Here is a 22,121-nt window from a genome sequence, read left to right as displayed (position 1 = left end):
GGTTTGAGTATCGTAACTCTGAAAAACAATCAACCGCGAATCACACATTTTAATTTAAAACTTCCAATTTTGAAATATCTTTTAATTTCAGTCTGTGAAGCTATTCAGCTAATATTGGCCATTTCTGCACCCCATCCCCGCGCAAACTTCCCTCTCCTTATCTCTCGTATCACGCATCTTTCTGATCGTTCACAGGCGAAGCAAACAGCGAAGTTCATATAAACGGCAGAAAACCCATATAATCCTCCTCCACACACAATATAGTGGAAATTCAAGAAATCAACCGCATCGTTCTCATTATCACGTTAAGCACGCTTCTTGCGGGTAGTCGCTGCCAACGGAAGTTTTCTTCCCACCTCCAGCTCCAGCTTATTTTCCAGCCAGTCTATTGAACTTCAGAGGAATGGCGTTGTCTTTAGACCCAAACGCAGCTAAAGATTTGAAACTTTTCTTTCCGCGGCTAAATCCTTCATCCGCCGTCGTTTCGAAATCGGAAGCCTCATTGTCGTCAGTTTCGGCTGCAGCCAGCATGGCGAGGCGGTCTGGGTTGATTCCCAGCCCGGAAACTTGGACGGCTTGAACCGAATTATTGGATGGTTTGTCGGAGTTGCTGCCCTGACGGCTTGGGCTTCGAGACCCATTCGAAGAGTCCATACAACTTGGTGGGGAGACTTCCTCAGCGACCGACGCCCACAATGGCATATTGGTCGAAATAGTGCCTGAATTAGCAACAGTTGTCGATGTTGGGCCCCAGCCTGGTGGTACAGGGGCTAGGGTTTTGTTCCACTGAGCCTCACCGTGGTCCTTGATGTTCGTAGGAGCATCCTCACTGCTGTTGAGCTTGGCTGCGGTGGCGATTTGTAGGGTACGCTTATGGCCTTGGGACTTTTCAATACTGTCTCCCCATCCGCCCGTGGTAACAACAGGCTGATATGGTGTGTCAGCGAGAGGCTCTCCCCACCCATCAGCCGCTGTAATAGCAGATTGATTTGGTGCATGAGCGACAGGCTCACCCCAAGCATCAGCAAAACCCATTGAGGCTGAGTTATCAACCGGGGCTCTAACTGGTGCGGCTTGTTCAACTGTCTTAGTGGCGAACGAATTTTCGGGAGCCACATTGGACACTTCAGTGCTCCAGTCCATGGCAGATGGTTGAATTACAGAAGTTGCAGCACTGGTTCCCCATGGGTCGGCCGTGGTATCCGCAGCGCTACGAAGAGAAGGAATAGCAGATTCAGAACTGGTGCCCCATGGGTTGGCTGCGGTATCTGCTGTTTTACCGAGGCCCTCTGTGGTCGTAGAAGACAAACCATTTGTTGAAGTGCCTGTAATGGTTCCCCAAGCATTGCCTGCGTCGTCAGAAACTGGATCGCTGCGGCCGGCAGAAGTTTTGTTCCAGGGATCGGAGTCGACCACAGCTTGAACTTTTGTGGCATTGGATACACCAGAAACTCCCCATGCATTTGAGGTCGCGTTATTCACTGAGGAGCTCAGGCTTGGGGGAAGTGGGGTTGCAAAAGGGTCTTCATTGACGGACCAATTTGCAGCAGCTGCAGCGATGGCAGTGACAATTGTCTCTGCGGCTTCAGGCTCTCCCCAGGCAGCTGCGGCAGAGTTGGACTCGACAGTGGTCTCAACAGCCGCGCCCCATGGGTCTGCAGCATTAGTAACAGCTGCCTTGGGAGAATCAGCAGCACCCGAGCCCCATTCTCCAGAGCTGGCTTCGGCGCGGGAGCTTTTATCACTCGCCTTCGGATCGTTCGCTGCTTTGGCCGGAGTATCAACTTCCATAGCATCACCCCAAGCACCGGCGGCAGCAGAAGCATCTTCATTATTTTCATTTGCCGCAGTGCCCCATCCATCCCCTGATGGCACAGCAGCAGTATCATCACCCCATCCATCGGCGACCCCGGCACCAGTAGCACCAGAAATTATGGCGCCGGCGTTACCGACGTTCAGTCGTCTCTCCTGGTCTTCGCGCCTCTTAACCTGTTCGGCTGCCTTTCGGCCGTTATCCCATTCGGCTTTGGTTCCAAGGAATTTGAGACCACGGATCCAGATTCTATGGGTAGACCTCGTCAGTCTCGCCGTGGGCTGCCTGTCGATGACGGCAATGGCACCCTTCCTATCACGAAGGAAGAAGTGAAGCAACTTCTCCACCTCCTCGACAGGGATATCATGGGTGTAGTCGGATTTGTGAAGGGCTCGGTTCAAAGCAGTGGCCACATCCACGTATTTGAATTTGTCTGGATTGCTCACTTCTTTGGCTCTGCGAGAGTTGCGGCCCTTTTGACGTGGAGCGGTGGAGTCGGAGAGCTTGGAGAATTCGTCTTTTTCCAAGCCGGTCCTGTGGACGTTGCGGATGATCAGGTTCATGAGGACGGTTGCTTCGAAGTCTGTCCATTTGCGGCGGGGGCGCTCGTCTTTGGCTGGCTGGTCATCGGGTTGAGATGCCATGATGGGCTGGCGTGTTGTTTATACCAGGGGAGGATGTCCGGTGATGTGAATAGAAGGAATTTGTATTGCCGGAACTGGAAGGGTTTAACCTCAGACCCGGCTTCGGGCTTCCGATAACTTGTCTGATCAGCTTCCTTGGAAGGAAGTGTTTGTTTTGAAGGAGGTGTTGAACGTACTACAAGTTCCTCGTTGTGGCGACGTAACCCGTGTGAAGAAGGGAAGGCACACAAAATGAGATCAAAAGAATTACACAAGGTTGGTAAGTATCTTGAAAACTCAAAATGAAACCAGAGTCACCTTATGGAGCCCATTGTGGTGGGCTCAATGGGCGTAGTAAGGTGTTATTGTTGACGGCAGCAGGCTGCTTTGATAATTGGGTTGTTTTGGAAAGGAGAAAAACATCTAAGCGCTTCCAGCCTCTCTGTGATCTTCCACGGCAGAATCCACGGCAGAATCCATGGCAACAATATATTAGCAAAATTACTTGCTAGTTACTTTTTGATATGGCCCCTGTAAGACCTTTCTTGTCTTTCTTGTCTTTCTTGTCTTCGGTTCCAGAACAAGGTCGTTCAAGACGCAACGAAATAAGACAGATCCCAATATTAGAATAAAACCTGACAAAGATTGCTTTGATTTTTAAAATATACCAAGACTTTATTATAGTAAATGTAAAGCCTATATGGTATCTATAAACTCTAAATTTGCCTGTTGTTTCAATATCGTAAGCCATATAGAACAACATTTATTAGGTGCTGTAACATTCCAGTTTATTATCAACGCTCGATCCTGCTTTAATCCTTTTGAACAATCACCCACAAATCACCATCAAACAAACTGGCTCTGCCATCGCTATCATCTTCAAGGGTATCTTTAATATGCCGATCGATCTTTCTCATGGCTTCTTCAACTCTTTTATCTTTCAAAGCAGCCATCGTAGCAGCTCGTATCCTGTCTTTGCGAACTGAGTTCTATCAGTATCTTTTTCTCAACTTCTTGGGATGCAACTACTCACAATTTAATATCACCTCAAGATCCCTTTCAAACTCGCGCGAGGTACCTCCCCTCTCCATCATCACCATGGCAAGATACTCCCACGGCTTTGGGAACACCTTTCCCTGCTTCTCCAAAATAGTGGCCGGAAACACAAACCTCGACGCGAGTATCCGAACAACCTTCTCGAGCCGATCCACCTGCTCACGCGGCTGTTCTCTTTTCCATTTCTCCATATCGAAGCCGCTGCAACTACGCCCTTGTTCTTGTAGATCCAGACAAGAGACATAGCGATCGGCCAGCTCCATGAGGTGAAAGCGGTACTCGAGATGTGCGGTCACCCTACGGAGTCGGGAGAGACAGACATCTGGGTTATCCTCTACTTTATGGATCAAAGTACTGAGCAGTGCCTCTGAGTGATCATCTGCCAAGCCTGGCAGAGAGCGTCGGTATGCGTCTATAAGTGGCAATAATTTTCGACGGGTTGACACAGTGTAGTCTGTAGTTTGTTGAGACTGAGAAGACCCCGCTAGGTTTTCCAGCCTGTTGAGCAGTTCCGCAGGAAGTTCGCCGCTGACAGGATTGGTGGGCAGAGCGAGAAGAGAAGACGAAGACACCGAGGGCAGTTCACCTGGAGAGAGGCTGCGGAGGGAGTACCAGGCTTCTTCCAACTTGTACAGCGGCTTGCTCCGACGTCTGCGAAAGTCTATTTCCCATGCGTCGGTGTCGGGGTCGAAATCTACCCCCCCGCATTTGACGCGCCCGCCGATGAGTGAATCATACACAGCATTAATCAACTCTGGTACGAGTCTCTCTTCCATTCTCTTGTCGCTGGGATCTCTAGGGGTCATGAGCTCCTTGAAGGCTGGAGAGTTCAGGACTTCGATCATCCACACACTCCCACATGTTTTACCTCGACCGTCACAGTTCAGTGGGCGATTCATAAGAAGTCGGGAAGGTACGACCAGCCAGCCTCCTTCCCTACCAGTGAATGGATTCGGCGTCACTAGCCCGGCGTTGACGGCACCCATGGTCCAAAGGCGAAATTGCTCCGAATTGAACGTGCGGTTGTGAAGATGGATCCCTCCGTCTTTCATGGATCCGTGTCCGATCACTATTAATAAAATAGGTTCTCGGTATTCCATCCCATCCTGCACCTCGATGTCTAGCGTGTCTTTGAGCTCATCGCGAAGGGATTTTGGGTTAACAACCTTCACATCGTTCATGTATCCACGTTGGATCATAGTCCTGTCGAGAACAATTCTACGAGTTCCCTTTATATCCGCTGCGTCTATGTCAGTTTATATTCCCTATTTCATGATTATGCAGATAGAAGATTCTTACGATATGTGAGTTGACTGTAGTTATCAACTATACAGTCAGGAGAGACAGATGTTATCCACTTCTGCTGGACGCCCTGCTCCCTCAATAGTTGATGCAAGAGATAGAACTGTGCATGATACCAGCCGTCTTTTGATGGATCTGACGGTACAGCTCCATTTTCGTCACGTACAGAAGATATACCACAGATTCCCACGACACGAGTGCCGGGAGCGACATCTGGAGGACTAAGGATAGGGAACTCGTATGACGTCGAGAAGGTCGTCGGAGTAAAAGGCATGATGCTTCTCTGGCCAGTTCCGTTCTTTAAAAATCAAAGTATATTGTTTTCAAAAACTGTAGTTAGTAGCACTATATGAGAACTGGTTTGGATGATGGGTGACAGGGGAAGGATGGAATACGCATTCTGGGGGGTTGTAAAGGATGTAGGTGCCTGCCACTGTGACAGGCTATGATTCCCGTGCCTGTCTGATTCAAACCCTGGGTTTACACGCCATGAGTGTTACTATACTAAAGTCATACGTTAAATCAGAGTAGGCCACGTTTGCATCGCAAGGTTTTCGACGGCGCCCGCTGTCATAGGGAGAGTGAACCATAACCCCACAACCTTGGTACGGAATCAGGCACCACAACATCCCATATAAACGATATTCAAAAGGTCAAAAGTGCAAAAGACTCATCAAATCTCATTTTGAGATCTGACGAGGAGAAAATCACTTGATTTTACTTTGTGGTGTTGGATTAAGAATATTTTTTTATTTGTTGTTGTCGTTGAGGGAGTCGAATTGGTGACCTTTTCTATTCATTCCTTGCCCTGGCCAGATTGTCCAGACGGTGGTTCTTCCACCGCGCCACTGTGCCGCTTGATTTAAAGATGGCTAAAGTTGGCTTATAAGGCTTGGGTGGGTTGAGTTTGGTGGGGGGGTTGTGGATGGCTGCTGTTTTGGCTGGTTCCCCATTCCTCTGGCTTGCTTTATTGAACAATGACAACTACTCGCGCCGCTAAAGAGTCTGAAGGGGGTCCATGGATAGCTAAAAATAAATAGCAGCTACTTATTATTACGAAATGTACTCTTTAACTGTGTTTCTAGCTCCTTAAAAACGTCATAATATATGAGGATGATATGATAATTATAGTTTTGACTAACTAAGCTCCTTTATTTCAGTTGCCGTTTTATTTAAACACTGGCTGTTTTAGAGCCTTTACAACCAAAATATTGCCCTCCGCTATGAAGCATCTTTATTTTGGTTATAGTTGCTGTTAACAGTGACTACTATACAAGGTGTCTCTTCATATTTTTGGCCGCACCAGTGGTCAGAATATAAATCATACAAAATAATAATACAATATTTCTAATAACGCCCTGGGTCTTGTCTGCCAGTACCGTTCGCTTTACTGCCAAAACGCTCTCTTATCTATCAATGTAGTCCAATACTTATTTCTACGAGTGCCAATACCAAATAAGTTCCAACGTATAATTCCAACCAAGCAAATCCCAATATACCCAAGCGTCTATTTCTAGTCTAATCCCAGATTATAAACCGTTCAACTCTTCCAGTATCCCTTGGAATAATGGCCTGTCCTTCACCACAGGCCTCGTGCACCGGTAATGGAGCTCGTTCAGTTCCTCTTCTATGAATGCTTCTTTCTCGCCGAAGACCTCGGGATCGAGCAGGCTTAGCATGTCTTCTATGAGATGGCCAAATGCATATACCTCAAGCTTCTCAATAGCTTCAGAGTGCACATGTGTTTTGCTGTACACCGTAGCAGCACCGAAATCTCCAAGGAGCGCGTGTCCAGCTTCGTCAATAAGGATGTTATGCGCATACAAGTCGCCGTGTGTGATTCCACTCTTGTGCAGATGTGCAGCTGCGGAGGCAATTGACACCAGGATGTTCTTGCACTTCTGAATCGTGAAATACTTCCCAGGTGTGAAGTTATCGCGTGTGCATGTTTGGAGTGAAGGAGGCAAGCCCAAGTTCTCGAAGTGGGGAGGGATGAGCTCAAGCACCAGCCCTCGCTGCTCATTAGGATGGCCGTGGACTTTCCCGATAGTGCTGATAAGATTCGAGTGCGTGCCAGCCGCAATGCAGGCTGCCATCTCATCTATTGGCGACCCGTCAGATGTGACCTCGCCCTTGAAAAGCTTGACAGCCACCTGCTTCGCTTTGCTGTCGGCGCTTGTGGTCCAAAGGCCGCGTGAAATGACGCCAGAAGCGCCTTCGCCAAGGAGTTCTTTGACCTGCAGTTCTTCCCAAGCAACCAAGCTGAGCACGGGGTTGTCGATAACAGTCTCCGTCTGGAGGCAAGGGTTGCCAGCAAACGCCATGAACGACAACTCTGGCATTGTAAAGAGCCATGTTGGTAGCCCTTCAAGTTTGTTTGCTGACAAACGTAGTAAGCCAAGTTTCTTACAATTGGCCATCTCCTCGGGCAAGCTTTTCAGTTGGTTTCCTGCCAACATGCACTTCTGGAGACGGTGGCATTGCCCGATACTGCGAGGTAGCTCTTCGATGAGGTTATTCGTCAGAATCAACCATCTCAGATTCGGAGGAAGCGAGCCCTCAGGAATCGTCTTCATGCCATTGCCCTTAAAAGCGACCATCTCGAGCGAACGACATTCCGCCAGCTGCTTTGGGAAAGCGGTGAAGCTGCAGTCTGAGAAGAAGGCGATCTTGAGATTGTGGAGGCGGCCGAAATCAGATGGAAGTTCTGAAAGGGAAGAATTGCCAGAGAGATCCAAGATTTCCAGCGATCGGGAGAGCTTGAAGATTTCTCGGGGGAACGTGACAATTCCAGACGGGATCTTGAGGCGCTTGGTGCCGCGATACTCTCCAGAACGGAGGCCTTCAAGAGATTGCATGGTATTTTTACACCTCACCAAGGGATCTATTCAGATGTAAGTTTGTATCCGACTTGACCTTGGACTGGTGCTTACCATGAGACCGTCACTTCAAAATATCTCACAATTTCTCGTGACACAGCAGTTCAGAAGTGCCAAAAATAGCTAGAGTACTCTATCCTTGGGTGGCACGAGATAAGACGGCCTGGAAAATATTTACTCCGAATCAGGGATGGCATGATTTCTAATGTGGGATATTCAGCCCCTAGGATTTCCAGATTCCGATCCTCCCCAAAGCCGCCTTAGTCGGCACCACGGCACGGTACATAAACAATTCCTAAAATAATGTCTAAGATACAGGTTCAATATTCAATCACTTATAACATAAACCCCTCTCTAAATTTCTAATAATAAATTTACGTACGTTGGAAAGGCCTGCACGGCTCATGCATGAATATCTGGTACCAGCAAAACTTAACACGTTCGGCAAGGGTGCAACATTAATCCGAACAACGTTCCCCGTATCCTTACCCAGACCCTCATTCGGAAGTCTACCTACCAACCCATCGAGCTCATATTGCGCCCAAAGTCGGGGATGCTACTTCTTGCTTTACCTCTCAGTTGTGGATGTTAAAGATAGTAGAGGCATCTGGCCTCTCAATACCCCCTCCCCGTTCCTAATTTGGCAGCCCGATGTCTTGGGATTTGCTGAAGCGGTTCATCGAGAGCGATGTCTTTAACCAAAACCCCTTCCTCTCCGTAGCATATCTTTCGTAAGTGCCCCGCAATTACCTTTCAGTGATAGCAGCTCTGATCGATTTTCCCCAACCAGACGATACGCGGATCATGTCGGAATTACCTACGTCCTGTGCTCGAAGTTGCGCCAGTTCAGTTATGAGGAGATTGAGTTCTTCTTACCACAACTATGCCACCTAATAATAAGTCTGGACAATGAGTCGATGGCATTGGAGGAGTTTATTTTGGATCTATGCGAAGAATCCGTGAATGGCGCGTTGCTTGCAAGTCAACCCCCCGATCGTTACCCCTCAATACACGCGACTGACTGGAAGTAGACTTTCTGGCTCTTCCAAACTTACCTTTACGATTTATCGAGCAACCCTCAATCGACGGCTTTCAAGACATGTAGGAGGATATACAACAAAGTCCAGCGTATCGTCTTCGGCGTGACGGACACAGCGCGGGTGGAGAAAATTAAGGAGAACACGTTGCCCGTCACGGTTCTGGCAAGTTTTGTACTGGCCAGTATAGGGATGCCTGGGCTTCCCAGGTGGGCTGGGCCACTGGCAATATCACAGGCGCGAAAGCCGCAAGAAAGTGAAGCAACTGTATCGGATTCAAGCCAGACGCAAAAATTAGCAAGGAGCCATACGGTAGCAGGGAGTGGAAGCCGGCAAAGGAGGCCGAGGGATTCCCTAAGAGCAGCTAGCGCCACTGACATGAGGGTGGGAGGAGAATCGGACGGCAAAACCCCTCTAGGGGCGTCGTTGGAGGTCAGGCCGCCATCGTCACAGTCAACCCGCAAATCCGCTCTAGATGGAAGCACGAAACGGCCATCACATTTTGCATTACAACCCCCAGATGCGCAATCTAGCACGATCTCTTTGCCATTACCAGAGCCAAGCTCACCGAAATCTGTGGCCCGCCCTCTCACGCCGCTCGCTGCCCGATCTGGCCCACGGCCAGATGTACCACACAGGCGGCATACCCACCAGGTTAGGCCGTTATCCCCTTCGGTTCTCAATACCCGCCAGAAAGGGAAGCTTCTTCGGCAAAATTACTTCAGGAGTGAGATTCAATTTTTGACTGCCTTGGAAAACATCTCAAATCGACTTATAATGGTACCGAAGGCGGCCCGACTAAGCGCTTTACGTGCAGAGCTCGTTATGATCGCTCAAGATCTGCCAGCAGAGGTTGATATCCCGGTGATATGCCCCGCGACTCTCGTTGATGGGGTTCCAAGCAAAAGCAAGCATCACAGAATCGTTCGACTGAACCCTACTGAATGCACTGTTTTGAACAGTGCCGAAAAGGTTCCATATCTCCTAATGGTAGAGGTCTTACGGGATGATTTCACATTTGAACCTGAAGCGTCAGAAAACGATGCGTTGCTGAAGAAGCTCCTTGCCGAGCAGGGCACAAGTAGAAGGCGGATATTTGACCTTCAAGATGCACCACGACTACCCACTGTTGAGGCCCAGCAGCCTAGGTCAGTACCTGACAGTGTTTTTGAGCCCGCTCAGGGTGACCTTGGAACATCTCCTGCAATACAAGGGGAGGATGAAGGGCACATTCCAGCGGTGCCAGACCTCATTAGAAGCACCTCTGTATCCAGTCCCTCCACGGCCACACAATCCACTGTCCAATCAATAACCTCATCTCATCCAACACCACGGACGTCTGGAACCTCCAACTCTGGATCAAGCAGCCCGGGTCAACCCCGAAAGTCGACCCTACCTCTTCACAGCCGATCAAGCGGTTCGGACCAACCCAACTACCCGGCATTAGCGACTCATATCCGAACTGCGGCCCAAATGCTGACACAACTGGAATCCGCGAGTGGAAAACGGCCGCGGAGCGAAGTCGACGCAATCCGCGCAAAGATTATCGCAAGTATGCAAAGCTTGGAGGAGCAAAGTTTTGGCACTCACGATACACCCACTTTCGATACGATAATGGCCAACGCAAATGCAGCCCCAGTGAACAACGATGATGAAGACGTTGAAGGTCTAGCACTGGGATTGGTCACCACTGGAGCTGGCGCTGCCCGAATGGAGAACGATGAGAAAACTGGAGGTGTGCAAAGAAAGGGAGATCGGGACGATCCAAGTGCAGCCATGTTTGGTGAGGCTTGGTCGGAGAAAAAGGAACGCATCAGAAAGTCTTCGCCATATGGTTGGATGTCGAATTGGGATCTCATCAGTGTCATCGTGAAGACGGGAGATGATCTGAGGCAAGAAGCGTTTGCTTGCCAGCTGATTCAAGTTTGTGATAAAATATGGCAGGATGCTGGCACTCCTGTGTGGGTCAAGCGGATGCGTATTCTGGTGACGGGTGAATCGTCAGGCTTGATAGAAACGATTACCAATGGTATCTCCTTGCACTCAATCAAGCGCAGTTTGACACTGGCAACTATTGAAGCCGGAAACAACCCACGAGGCAGAATAGCCACACTTCGTGACCATTTTCTGAAGGCGTTTGGAGACCCAGAGGGAGAGCAGTACAAGGCAGCCGTCACGGAATTCAAGCGGTCACTTGCGGCATACAGTATCATCTCGTATGTCCTGCAACTTAAGGATCGGCACAACGGCAATGTGCTCATCGACAACGAGGGGCACATTGTTCACATCGACTTTGGATTTATGTTGTCTAATTCCCCTGGGTCGGTCGGCTTCGAAGCTGCTCCATTTAAGCTCACACAAGATTATGTGGATGTCTTGGGTGGAGTAAACTCTGCAGAATTCCAGGATTATAAGGTGTTATGCAAGCAGGCTTTCCAAGGTATGATTACTCCAGTGATTTGAAGGTTTATTGCTAATCATACGCAGCTCTACGACGCTCTGCGGATAGCATCATCGACCTTGTCAGCCTAATGGGCCACGGATCCAAGATGCCATGTTTCCAATATGGCGTACTACAAGCCACGAATATGCTACGCCAAAGGTTCCAGCTACAGTTGAGTGCTGATGAGGCAGAGAAGTTTGTTGAGACAGACTTGATTGCCAAATCGCTGGGAAGTTATTATACACGATTGTACGACCACACTCTCCACTTCCACATCCAATATACTGACCTTTGACAATAGATACGACACATACCAATACCGGACACAAGGTATATACTAGAGGCAGTTGTCACAAGTTGCACCTGCCTGAATCATAGCGCAGCGAAAATGATATCGAGTCACGGCATCTGGGCGTGGGCGTTTGTTTGAACATTACGGGATGCATCATGTCCAGAAACAGATCTGAGAGCATTAGTGAGAACTGGTTTTTGATTTGGCGGGTGATGCCGCTGGGGATATATAGAAAACGACCTTTTGAATTATTGTATATAGGAAAAAGCTGGCTCGGCCCACAGTATGAAGTGGTATTGAAGATCTTTGTTCTTGACGTTCAGTCTTGCTGATGGATGCTATGGAGATAAATGTGACTATCTCGGCTTATGTGACGTGTGTTTGTATAATGGATTGTGTTTACAAAGGGAACTCGGGTGGGGGCGGAGTTGAGGCCGCAGAACTCAACGGCGGCGGACAAAGGCATCCACAACAAGGCCGGGCTACAGAAAACCATATGTATCAGTGCCGCCTCGGTAATTGTAACTTCAAATTAAAGCCACAGCGTATAATGCCATCAAACTCGTAGATTCAGCTCTAGGCCGCTGGAAAGCGGAAACGGTATATCGAGAACACTCCTGATATCTGAGATACCGACGGGTGGGATGTGCAGCAGGAAGTCTCACAAGAACGGAAAGATTATTGATTTCCATAAAAGTGTATTACACCGACGGCGCATAATGCTGCCAGCTCATCGACATAATTGTAGTCCACTAGAAAGCGGAAACAGAATACCCCGCTTGGCCCGCTCATACCAGAGGCGCTGACAGTTGAGAATGGTAGCGGAAGCTCTCACAAACGCTTAGAAGGGGGTCAATCACTGAGAGGGCTAGGGGGGCGAGCTACCCTAGCCCGTACAAATATCCCACGTTTTGCCGCCATTCGGTGCTCTCAGCGGCCGCTCACGTGGATGACCACCGGGAGAAAGGGGTTTGTGTCGGATATAACTTCAAGCTCGGCGGGAGGCGGCTTCGGCGTCGGCGAGAGTAAATCAATAAATATATCTCTAAAACTGTAATGATAATGATTAGTATCCTCTTGAAGCCATGCATTAGTGATAGTAAAGTTCGGTCCCCCTCTGCTTTCCCATTCCCCGTAGCAACCCAGGCAACCTGCGCGTGGGTAGTTTCCTGCCGCCCACAAACCACCCCGATCTTCCTCCTTTTTCTCTCTTTCCACCCACAAACAGACAAAAGCAAGAACAACCACAGCGCCCACCAAACCAAACCAACCAAAGCAACACTAGCAATACCATCACCATTTCTCAGTAAGTCTTCTCAATCATATCAATCTCGGGTCTTTACTTACCTCCTTTCTCCTTCCAGCTCCGAAGGAAAAGAGCATTCGTGCCGTGCGTCCCTCGAACCAAGGGATCATTTGCCAGGAGAAGATCCCGGGTGAGTTCCACCGATACAAGCCGAAGAAGGCTCTTGACTGACTGATTCTGTAGATCCAAGATCCGTCCAGTTGACCAAAGAGGTCAGCTCAGTCATTCAACGACATTGTAAGTTCGCCCTCCTGCCTCATCTCCTCCTTGATAGCCTCTCTAGCCTCTCAACTCCCCGCATCCGCTTCCAAGGACCGAGAGAGCACAGCGCGGCTCTCTGCTTCCTTGATGATTCACTTCTCATTCTTCATATTTGAATCCTTGCTGACTACAATCAGATCCGAAGACATCTGTGACAGCACAATGTCTTCCAAGGACAACACCAGCCCCACCCTCACCCCCAGCCATCGTCGCGTCAAGTCGCACGATGTGCGATCCACCACGGCTGTCGAATGCCCTCGTCCAAGCTTCCCAGGATCCGTCCCTTCCAATCCCCGCGTGTTTGGTCTCGGCCTTGGTTTCGGGTCGGCCTCTGAGCTCGGTGCAATGGCACCATCTCAAGCCGCTCCGGATACCTCGGACCCAAGAACCGGGGATCCTGGTGAGGGCGTTATACCAGCGTCGCCCTCTGGCTGGTTGAAGGCGTTAAACCCTCCTCCAACCATGGCGACCGGCGCACCTTTGCCCCCTATTCAAAAGGGGGTCACCAGAGAGGATCCCGCGAGCTTGGAAGCCGCCGCTGTCCCGCCCCACCCACCAGTTCCCAAGGTGGCCACTCAGGGCCCAGGCAGCGCGGCTGTCCGCTCTCAGGACGCGGTTGCGTCCTCGTCGTCAGCCTTCCTCCGAGGCCCGACCCGCACCGCCGTTCGTGAAGAACAGGACCGAGTGGACCCCTCGACGCGCCCTCGTCCACAACTGCTCCCCGGCTTCGTGAGCCCTCGTCGCCGTCGCGACGCCACCATCCGGACTGGCACCCAAGCCGGCCCCAGCAGCAATGCTGGGCGCCGCCCAGTCACACCTGTTCATCAGGTGATCCCCACCTACGATCAGCGTAGGGAGATGGAGGATGCGTGGCTCCGGCGCGAGGAGCTGCACCGTCGGGAGTGGGAGAGGCAGCAGAGACAGAGGTCGGAGCAGCTCGGCGCCGCGCACTTTCCCGCCGGTGCCGCCCGTCGGCAGCCCTTTGTGGTTGCTGGACCAAGAGCTCCGATCGCTCCTGCCGTCGCCGCCGTCGCAGGTCCTGCCTTCCTTGGCAGACCGCGCGGCAACTCCCAGGCTTCGGCCGTTGAGCAGGCCTCTGCTTTTGGGAATGTGGTGCCTGGCCCCTCGCACCGCGCCCGGTTCGTCAGCGTTCCAGCTGGCGGGTACGGCGCCGTGGACGACCACCAGGCCCACATTCGCAGTCCGAGAGCCGCCGTCGCCTCGTACGCCGATTCCCCCGGTCATGGACCGTTTCTTGGGGCATCCCGCGTGGAGAGCCAGGGTGCTCTGACGGAGCACCCGAGCCCCAGCACCCCCGAGGGCATGACGCGGGAGATGTACGAGATGATGTGCGCGTTCAGTGAGGACGTGCGCCAAGAGCACGAGGAGGATGTGGAGGAGGATGACGAGGGAGCTGCTGCCGCCGACGCCGCCGCTGCGAGCTTCAGAATGCCGATGCCGGGCATCAACCAGCACGGCCATCTCGAGCTGCCCCGTGGTCTGACCCGGGGAGAGTTCGAGGCCGAGCAAAGCCAGCTTCTGGCTGATGCCGCGGCGTTTTCTGAGCTCGTGAGCGCGGAAGAGGAGGAGGTCGCCGGTGCCGCGAGCGAGGCCGAGGACCGTCGTCGGGATGCCGTTAGGCACCGACAACCTCGAGTCTCGTCGCCGGGCGCCGCCTCCGCGTCCACGTACTACGGTACGGGGACCCTCGACGCCGAGACGTGGCAGCAAGCCGAAGATGAACTGTGGGATGTGCTGAATCGGCGCAGAGTCCCTAGCTACGATGAGAGGGGCGCGCTCGTGTTCCCAATCAGTCCGACAGCGGCTGAGGTCGCACGCGAGCGCGCCGCCATCTTCAAGCGAGCTAGGCGGCAAGCCGAGGAGACAAAAGGAGCGTCGCAGGGTGCTGGATGGGGGGGTGAAGGTCCGATGGACCGGAACCCGCAGATCCCATTCGGTATCCCTGAGGATCTATACGATCAGGCCTGCGCTTTTAGCGAGCAGGTGCGTCAGGAGGAGGCGGAGCGCGAGCGTGCGGAGGGCCAGCCTGGTCCTTCGCACCCAAGCCCGCTGCCTGCCCCTCTCGCCTGCCCAGGCCTGATCCAGTGGGGTGTGACGGAGGAAGGCCTGATTGAGGCCTGGAGGACACACGTGGCTCAGAAGCCAGCTGAGTCACACGGTCCCCCAGCCCCATCAGGTCTTGAGCAGCACGGTGCTCAACCCCCCGTCCACCACCGCGATCCGTTCGACGAGCGCGACGTGGCGGCGTTTTCTCGGAGCACGGCAGCAGCAGCGCGATCCGCTTTCAAGGGTCGCAGCGCGCGCAGCTCAGCGAGGAACGCCACGCGCGGCTCCTATCATCCCGCGGAGATCTCGACGGGGAGTCCTCGCCCGAGAGGACGTGGTGTTGTCGTTGGTGAGTACGTTGCTCCTCCCGAGCAAACCCCCCTTCCGGCCCGTAGGAGGGCCATGCGGACACCGTCGCCGTCGGTGTACAGTAGGACCTCCGGCTTTGGCACTGTCCAGGCCGCGGTCCAGAGACCTGTCATCGGCGGGGTGTCTGGTTCCGATCGGGGCGATGTCTTCGGGTCGCCGACAGCGATGTTGGCACCCGTCTTCTCCGGCATCCAGAGGAGGAACCTAGCTTCGTTTAGCGAGCAGGTGAACTCTGGCTCTGACCGGGGAGACGAAGCGTCGTCGCGAGAGGGACAGGAGGAAGGGGGGGTTAGGGGTAAGATGGTGGTTCGGAACGGGTCGGCCGCGCGCGCGTCCTCGTCGTCTCTGAGCGATGGAGGGAGTCATGGGCCCAGATGGGTGTATGAGAGCCCCTCCATCGGCAAGATGGACTCCGGTCCCACCAGAGACAAGGGCAAGCGCAAGGCGACCGCTTCGGAGGTGGCCGCGCAGGTCGCCGAAGAGAAGCTGCTCCTGGGCACTTCTGCTTCGCCTGCTGCATCCGAGAGGGAGAGGGAGGGAGAGGGTGAGGGAGTCATCAGGCCCCCCAGCCCAGCCGTGTCGCTTTCCGAGACCCTGCTAAACGATAGCGGGTCACGGGACGACTTGGCCGCCCCCCCCTTTTTCCCTCCCCCACCACCACCATCGTCAGCCGCAGCGCCGACCGCGGTCCCGCTCCTCGCTAGCGCGCACCGAACCCTCGATCTCGACGAGGGCTTCGAGTACGACGCCGGCATCGAGCCCGCCAAGTCGACGCGGAGGAAGAAGGTCACGGGCGGACTACGCGGACTGGCCAGGGGCCTCAAGGACGCGCTCAAGTCTTCCTCGCGGAAGGCGACAGCAGCAGCGCGTCCTCCCCCCGAGCAAGCCGCCGCAGTCGCGACCCCAAGGCCGGAGATCGTGGATGGAGAGGCGAACCAGAGCACGGCGACTGGTCTGAGCGTCGGTGGGCGACCGAGGCTGTTTGCGTCCTTCGCGGGACGCTTCACGCCGAGGCCTGGCAGTTCGGCCAGCGCCCACCGAGCGCCGTTCGTGAAGGTCGGCGGAACTGGCTCTTTGGGGTCACGACGCTGGCCTGCGCGCAGATCGTCGCTCGCGCGCGCCTTTTCGATTCCCAATCTTCGGTCTCCTTCCCTCACGGCCGACACCCTTAACAAGCCGCTTCCCCAGACCCCGTTGTTCGTCGTGAGAGAGACGACCTCTGTCGACGAGGCGTCCTCTCCGGATATCGGAGCGTCTGTGGAGTCCGTTGGGCTCCGTCCCTCCACCGCCACGGAGGGGCAATCTCTCAGAAGGGGCCGCAATGTTTCGTTTGCGGACCAACCCCCCAGCACCACCAGATGGCTTCGGTCATCCGGTAGTGCTCCCGAGATTGTCCCCCGCGGCGAGGAGCAAGAGGTGGAGCCCTCTCCCGTCCGCGCCCAGCAGCAGCAGCAGCAGCGCGTTCTCGAGCTCGAAGCAGCTTTACAGCTTGCCGAGAGCAACGCCGCAGCAGCTGAGGCGCGCGCATCAGCCGCAGAAGCTCAACTCGCTCGCGCCCACGCCGAGCTGGACGTCTACGTCGCGGAAGCGACGGTGCACCAGCGCGCGCTCACGGCAGCGCGAGTCGAGTTCCAACTGCAGCTCGACCTTGCGAGGCGGGAGACGGAGCGGCACGCAGCGGAGACGGGGCGTCAGCACGCCCACCACTTGGATTACCTTCGCGTTCTCGCCGAGGGCCATTTGGCGGAGCGTCAGGGTCTGGAGAGTCAAATCGCCATGCTGTATTCGGCAGTGGGCGGACTCCAGACTCAGTTGCTGTACGCCGGCGCCGGTCCGCTGCAGCAGCAGGGAGGAGCGAGAGGTGCTCGCCAGTCGTTGCAATTTCCGGCCGCACCAGCGGCCCAGCAGGAGGAGGGGGCTGCTGCAAATGAACCCCCCCAGCAACAACCACCCAGCGCCGAGTTCGTATACCTCGGACCCCGTCATCGATTCGGCAGTCGTCTGTCCGAACCGGGACTCTTCCAGATCCTTCCTCACCCGATCCCACTCCCGCCCCAACAGCCGCCGTTTGCGCCATCAGAGTCGGTGCGTCTCGCGAATCGTGCGGGGCGCCTGGCTGCTGAGCGCGGTGGCCCCGAGTATCGCCAACGCATCCGGCGGAGACAGGATCCTGACTCAGACTAGGTCCAGTTGGGGTCTTTGCTTCGCCCCTTTTTTCAAAGGATGCACTCGGGGGGTTGAGTGAGTAGCCAACGTGGCTGAGAACAGTTTCCAAGTTCTCGGCTTTGTTTCGCATGGCTGCTCGGTGTGAGGAGGATACGCAGCCAACGTGGCTTAGAGAATCTCGCCCACCGGGCAGTCTCCTCGCTTTGTTTCGCCTGGCTGCTGTGCGAGTCCCTGGTGCGACCAACGTGGTCCTGGAGCCTCTTTCCTCCGCTCCTCGACTTTGTTTCGCCTGGTCGCCTTTGACGGGGACAGCCAACGTGGCAGGAGAATCGCGCCTTTAGGCGCTCTCCTCGCTTTGTTTCGCATGGCTGTCTCGGCGCTGGTAGGAGAAGAAGAGCCAACGTGGTCGGAGACTGACTTTTTGAGGTCTTTGACTTTGTTTCGCATGGCTTCTTCTCTCTTCTTCTGGGTTGCTGTCTCGATACCTCTTCTCTTGTCTCGGGGTGTGCATGTCCAGCTTTGTGTTTTTCTGTTCCCCAGCTCTGTGTGTTTCTTGCGGCTTGTGCGCCTCTGCCTCTGCCTTCTTGTGCTTCTTGTTTCCGGCTCTGTTTGCTCCTAATAGTCAGCTTATGTGCTGACACAAGAGTCCCGTCGCCCACCGGGCCTGTTTGCGCGTGTGCGGCGTTTTGGCGCCTGGCTTCTTGTATGTAGAATATTAGAAGCTTTTTACTCCCTGCTGATGCTTTTGCTTGCTGTGCTTGTGTGTTTTGGTGCTGGTGTACTGACAATAGGGGGTTCGATGCTTGGTGGCGAAGGTGTGGTGCGATGGATGTTAGTATCTGAAATGCTGGATTCGAGGAGCTGGATTCAACGACTCACCACTGATGGAAGTATCTCACCTCCCCCTCATCCTTCCCTTTACTAACACTCACTCAAACAGCAAATCCCTCCCCCATCATGAGTCGATCCTTGTCGACTCCATTGCCGCCAACGAGGAAGGAAAAGGGGTGAGGAGGGGTCAAAGGCGCCCCGTTAGGGCGAGGGCATCGACGACTCAGCAAAACTCGCTGAGTCGTCGACACCTTACCGGCCTGACGACGTCGTTTTCGGGGTCACGCGGCGGCGAGGAGGGGAGGGGGGACAAAGGAAAAAAACAAAGGAGGGGGGAGGGTGGACTGGAAACACAACTCATCGCCATGAAGGCTTTCTTGTCGATGTCATACAGAAGGAGGGCGGGTTCTTACATATATTTCCACTCGAATCAAAGACATTCTTCTTCGCGGACTCTCACGGTGATCTCAAGCTGCGAGACTACTCACTGGATCAGTTACACGGACTGACAGAGAGGGACTGGGTGGACTCCCACGCATTCATCCTAATTTTGAAGCAAGGTTGCGGGTTTGATATACTGACTTCAACTTGATGCAGGTATCACCAACAGCACTGCACAGCAAACTATGAACACTCACAGCATTATCACCAGTCGATCCAGCATATCAAGCACCAGACTCCCTTTTATACAGAACTGACAGGAACCCCCTCCAGGAAAGCCGCTGGCGATCCTCATATCACACCTCCTGACATATACGAAACAGGACGACCTACCAACACGCATATCAAATCCACAGCACAGCACGAGCACAGATGGGTTGATATAGCAAATCCAGCTTCCTACTCAAGAAGCAAACCTACAACGGCCGTCGCCTCCCATACAAAGAAACCCGCCCAGGAGGCAGTTTGATGGCATACCTCGCCCCATACACCCTTCGGCATCGATGGAGCCACGCACTTGCGGCCGGCACTTGCAAGAGAAGACGCACACTCACAGACTAGGGATAAAAGGGAATTCGTCAAGGGGAGTGATTTATATCACCAAGGAATGGGAAGGGAATGTGCAGCAGGCACATCCAAGTCGACATCACTCACACTCAAGCATGCCGCCTCACGACGACAGCCACTCCCACGCCCCCTACTCACCGGCCACCACCCAACAAAGGAACAATACCAAGAGAAGACAATCAGAAGAAAAAAGCAAAGTGAGCAAAGATATTGTTTTGTTCAAATAATCTTGATTCATTCCCATTCTCTCCTTACTTCTCCCCTTATTTCTCTCACCATACTGTCTCTCATACTCGCCCATATTCTCCCATACTCTCTCACATACTCTCATGTCTGTCACTGTCTTTGTCGCTTTCCCAGACAGAATACTTAAAAAAACGGAGTAGTCCCTAATCGTTACGCCTAGCAAAAAATAAAACACGCGGTATCACACACCACACCGAAAACACATAAGAAAAAAAAGATGTGAAGAAGAAGAAGATGAAAGGCAATCCCCTCCTGTTTCCTGGTTTTCCCATTTGGCCTGTTTTCAGCCAAGATTTGTCGCTCCTCCTGGTCGATTCCGTGGTTGTTCATTTCGCAAGACAAACTTTTGGTGCTCTTATGCCGACTGCAAGATGGAGAAACAAAGGTATCGCGATCGTCGGATGTGCAGGACTGAACTAGACAAGACTTGCTCTGGGTGGCAATGACGTCAAAGTTGAAGGCGCGCTGAGGGTCGAAAATGCGGTTCGGAAAGCCTGGAATTTGTCGATCGGAGTCCACGCTGAGTACATGAGCGAAAACCGGGTCGGGGATATACAATCCAGGTCATCTACAGGACCAAGCACTTCCCATGCTTCTTCTTCGGGGCAGGTGGCTCGAGAGCAGCCACGATAGCCTGTGAGATTGTCAGCACACATGCGCCAAACCAAGCAAACAGACAAACATGGATCCTTTCAAAGACCACAGGGATATACACACCTCATCAAACACATCCTTCAACTTATACTGCGTCAGCGCCGAGCACTCCACATACTTAATCGCGCCCAACTCCTTCGCCATCCTCTCTCCATCCTCCCTCCTAACCGGGCTCATCTTCTGCTTCTGCAGCTTCTCGCGCACGCTGGAGTCGTCGCGCAGATCGGTCTGTGTGCCGACGATGAGGCAGGGGACGCCGGGGCAGTGGTGGTGCACCTCGGGAAACCACTTTTCGCGCACATTCTCGAAGGAGGCGGGGGAGGTGACGGAGAAGCAGACGAGGAAGACGTCGGTTTGGGGGTAGGAGAGGGGTCGGAGACGGTCGTAGTCTTCTTGGCCGGCGGTGTCGAAGAGGCCGAGGGTGTAGGGCTCGTCGCCGATCCTTGGGGGGGGGGAGGTTAGTTGGTGTTGTTTGTTTGTTTGTGGATGTGGATGTGGATGTGTTTGGAATGGGGGGAGGGGGGACTTACATGACAGTGACAGCATAGTTATCGAAGACGGTAGGGACATATTCCGAAGGGAACTTGTTGGTGGTATACGAGATCAAAAGACAAGTCTTTCCCACAGCACCATCGCCAACCACAACACACCTACGAGGAAGAAAAGAAGCATAAGGTCAGCAAACAAAACTCACTCCAAGGATATCTAGATCCCAGGTCGCACCAGGTGGGTGGGCCAGCCGGGTGGGCCAGTGAGACAGACGAGGTCAATTCAACTCACTTAATCGTAGCAACAACCATTTCTGCGACTTGGAGAGGGAGTAGTTGGAAACTGCGTGGGCGTGGTGTGGTAACCTCAGCAGCAGGGGCGAAGAGAGCGAGCTGCCTTGACGAGTTGTGAGGGTGTGGGTTGTGCTGGTTGGAGGTGTGGAAGAGTGAAGAGTGGAAGAGTGGAAGTGTGGATGCGTGGAAGCGTGGATGCGGTGTTGCGGATTGAATTGTGGGAGGTAGGTAGGTCGCGGGGTCGAGTTGGAATCGGGATGTTGTGATTGCGTTGATTGGGGAGGTTGGTGGAGGTTGGTGGAAGTTTGTGGTGGAGGTTGGTGGAAGTTTGTGGTGGAGGTTGGTTGTGGAGGTTGGTTGTGGTGGTTGGAGAAGAAAGATTGTTTCGAAGGGACAGGAACACGGGTCAAGGGCGAGACGTTTTGAAGGAAGGAACGGGGCTTTGCTTGGCTGCTTGGCTGCTTGGCTGCTTGGCTGCTTGATTGCTGGGTTGATGGGTTGATGGGTTGATGGGTTGATGGGTTGATGGGTTGATGGGTTGATGGGTTGATGGGTTCTTGATTGCTGGGTTGCTGGGTTGCTGGGTTGCTGGGTTGCTGGGTTGCTGGGTTGCTGGGTTGCTTGATTGCTTGATTGCTGATGGTCTATCTGTTTCTGACGACAAGGAGGTGGGTGAGCTTGGGGATTGGCGCAAGGTTTGGGGCGAGGGAGTAGCGTGGGTGTGTTAGCCGGGTGGAAGCGAAGGTGGGGAGGTGGGGAGGTGGAGAGGTGGAGAGGTGAGGGGAGGGTGAGGGTGAGGGGAGGGTGAGGGTGAGAAGGAAGAGAAGAGAAGAGGGAGAGAAGGAAGAGAAGAGGGAGAGGGTAAAAAGAAGAGGTTTGGATTTTGGGAAAGAGGAGAGGGACAAAGGTGAAGATTGGGGGTGGGGGATGGGATGAGGATGGGATGGGGGTGGGGGTGGGGATGGGATGGGGATGGGATGGGGATG

At 53.4% G+C, this 22,121-nt stretch overlaps 7 protein-coding genes across 7 annotated transcripts; 3 read left to right on the top strand and 4 right to left on the bottom strand.

Moving 5' to 3' along the window:
- Positions 1-71: 71 nt before the first annotated feature.
- Positions 72-3,076, bottom strand: VC83_05985 (uncharacterized protein). The gene is made up of 2 exons (XM_024469592.1): positions 2,634-3,076; positions 72-2,574 (listed from the first exon to the last, which is right to left on the bottom strand). The coding sequence occupies exon 2, from the start codon at positions 2,455-2,457 to the stop codon at positions 370-372; it is 2,088 nt and encodes a 695-aa protein (XP_024322284.1). The 5' UTR covers positions 2,458-2,574; positions 2,634-3,076; the 3' UTR covers positions 72-369.
- Positions 3,077-3,160: 84 nt separating this feature from the next.
- Positions 3,161-5,132, bottom strand: VC83_05984 (uncharacterized protein). Its single transcript, XM_024469591.1, has 3 exons — positions 4,792-5,132; positions 3,470-4,732; positions 3,161-3,418 (listed from the first exon to the last, which is right to left on the bottom strand). Exons 1-3 carry the CDS (start codon positions 5,066-5,068, stop codon positions 3,249-3,251), a joined length of 1,710 nt encoding a protein of 569 aa, XP_024322285.1. The 5' UTR covers positions 5,069-5,132; the 3' UTR covers positions 3,161-3,248.
- An 878-nt stretch (positions 5,133-6,010) lies between these two features.
- On the bottom strand, positions 6,011-7,784 carry VC83_05983 (uncharacterized protein). Its single transcript, XM_024469590.1, has 2 exons — positions 7,728-7,784; positions 6,011-7,678 (listed from the first exon to the last, which is right to left on the bottom strand). Exon 2 carries the CDS (start codon positions 7,650-7,652, stop codon positions 6,324-6,326), a length of 1,329 nt encoding a protein of 442 aa, XP_024322286.1. The 5' UTR covers positions 7,653-7,678; positions 7,728-7,784; the 3' UTR covers positions 6,011-6,323.
- Positions 7,785-8,044: 260 nt separating this feature from the next.
- On the top strand, positions 8,045-11,761 carry PIK1 (Phosphatidylinositol 4-kinase pik1alpha (PI4-kinase)(PtdIns-4-kinase)). The gene is made up of 5 exons (XM_024469589.1): positions 8,045-8,404; positions 8,464-8,650; positions 8,705-11,150; positions 11,198-11,402; positions 11,455-11,761. Exons 1-5 carry the CDS (start codon positions 8,325-8,327, stop codon positions 11,492-11,494), a joined length of 2,958 nt encoding a protein of 985 aa, XP_024322287.1. The 5' UTR covers positions 8,045-8,324; the 3' UTR covers positions 11,495-11,761.
- Positions 11,762-16,481: 4,720 nt separating this feature from the next.
- On the top strand, positions 16,482-17,693 carry VC83_05981 (uncharacterized protein; the record flags this gene model as incomplete). The annotated part of the gene is made up of 1 exon (XM_024469588.1): positions 16,482-17,693. The coding sequence occupies exon 1, from the start codon at positions 16,770-16,772 to the stop codon at positions 17,691-17,693; it is 924 nt and encodes a 307-aa protein (XP_024322288.1). The 5' UTR covers positions 16,482-16,769.
- Positions 17,694-18,498: 805 nt separating this feature from the next.
- Positions 18,499-18,954, top strand: VC83_05980 (uncharacterized protein; the record flags this gene model as incomplete). Its single annotated transcript, XM_024469587.1, has 1 exon — positions 18,499-18,954. The coding sequence occupies one exon, from the start codon at positions 18,499-18,501 to the stop codon at positions 18,952-18,954; it is 456 nt and encodes a 151-aa protein (XP_024322289.1).
- Positions 18,955-19,691: 737 nt separating this feature from the next.
- CDC42 (Rho GTPase) lies at positions 19,692-21,444 on the bottom strand. Its single transcript, XM_024469586.1, has 4 exons — positions 21,134-21,444; positions 20,884-21,003; positions 20,417-20,795; positions 19,692-20,333 (listed from the first exon to the last, which is right to left on the bottom strand). The coding sequence occupies exons 1-4, from the start codon at positions 21,151-21,153 to the stop codon at positions 20,268-20,270; spliced, it is 585 nt and encodes a 194-aa protein (XP_024322440.1). The 5' UTR covers positions 21,154-21,444; the 3' UTR covers positions 19,692-20,267.
- Between the last annotated feature and the right edge of the window lie 677 nt (positions 21,445-22,121).

This window comes from Pseudogymnoascus destructans, assembly GCF_001641265.1.
Source record: "Pseudogymnoascus destructans isolate 20631-21 unplaced genomic scaffold scaffold_16, whole genome shotgun sequence".
NCBI classification, from domain to species: Eukaryota; Fungi; Ascomycota; class Leotiomycetes; order Thelebolales; family Thelebolaceae; genus Pseudogymnoascus; species Pseudogymnoascus destructans.
Note: the sequence above shows the minus strand (reverse complement) of the source record. Positions and strands in the feature narration are given on the sequence as shown.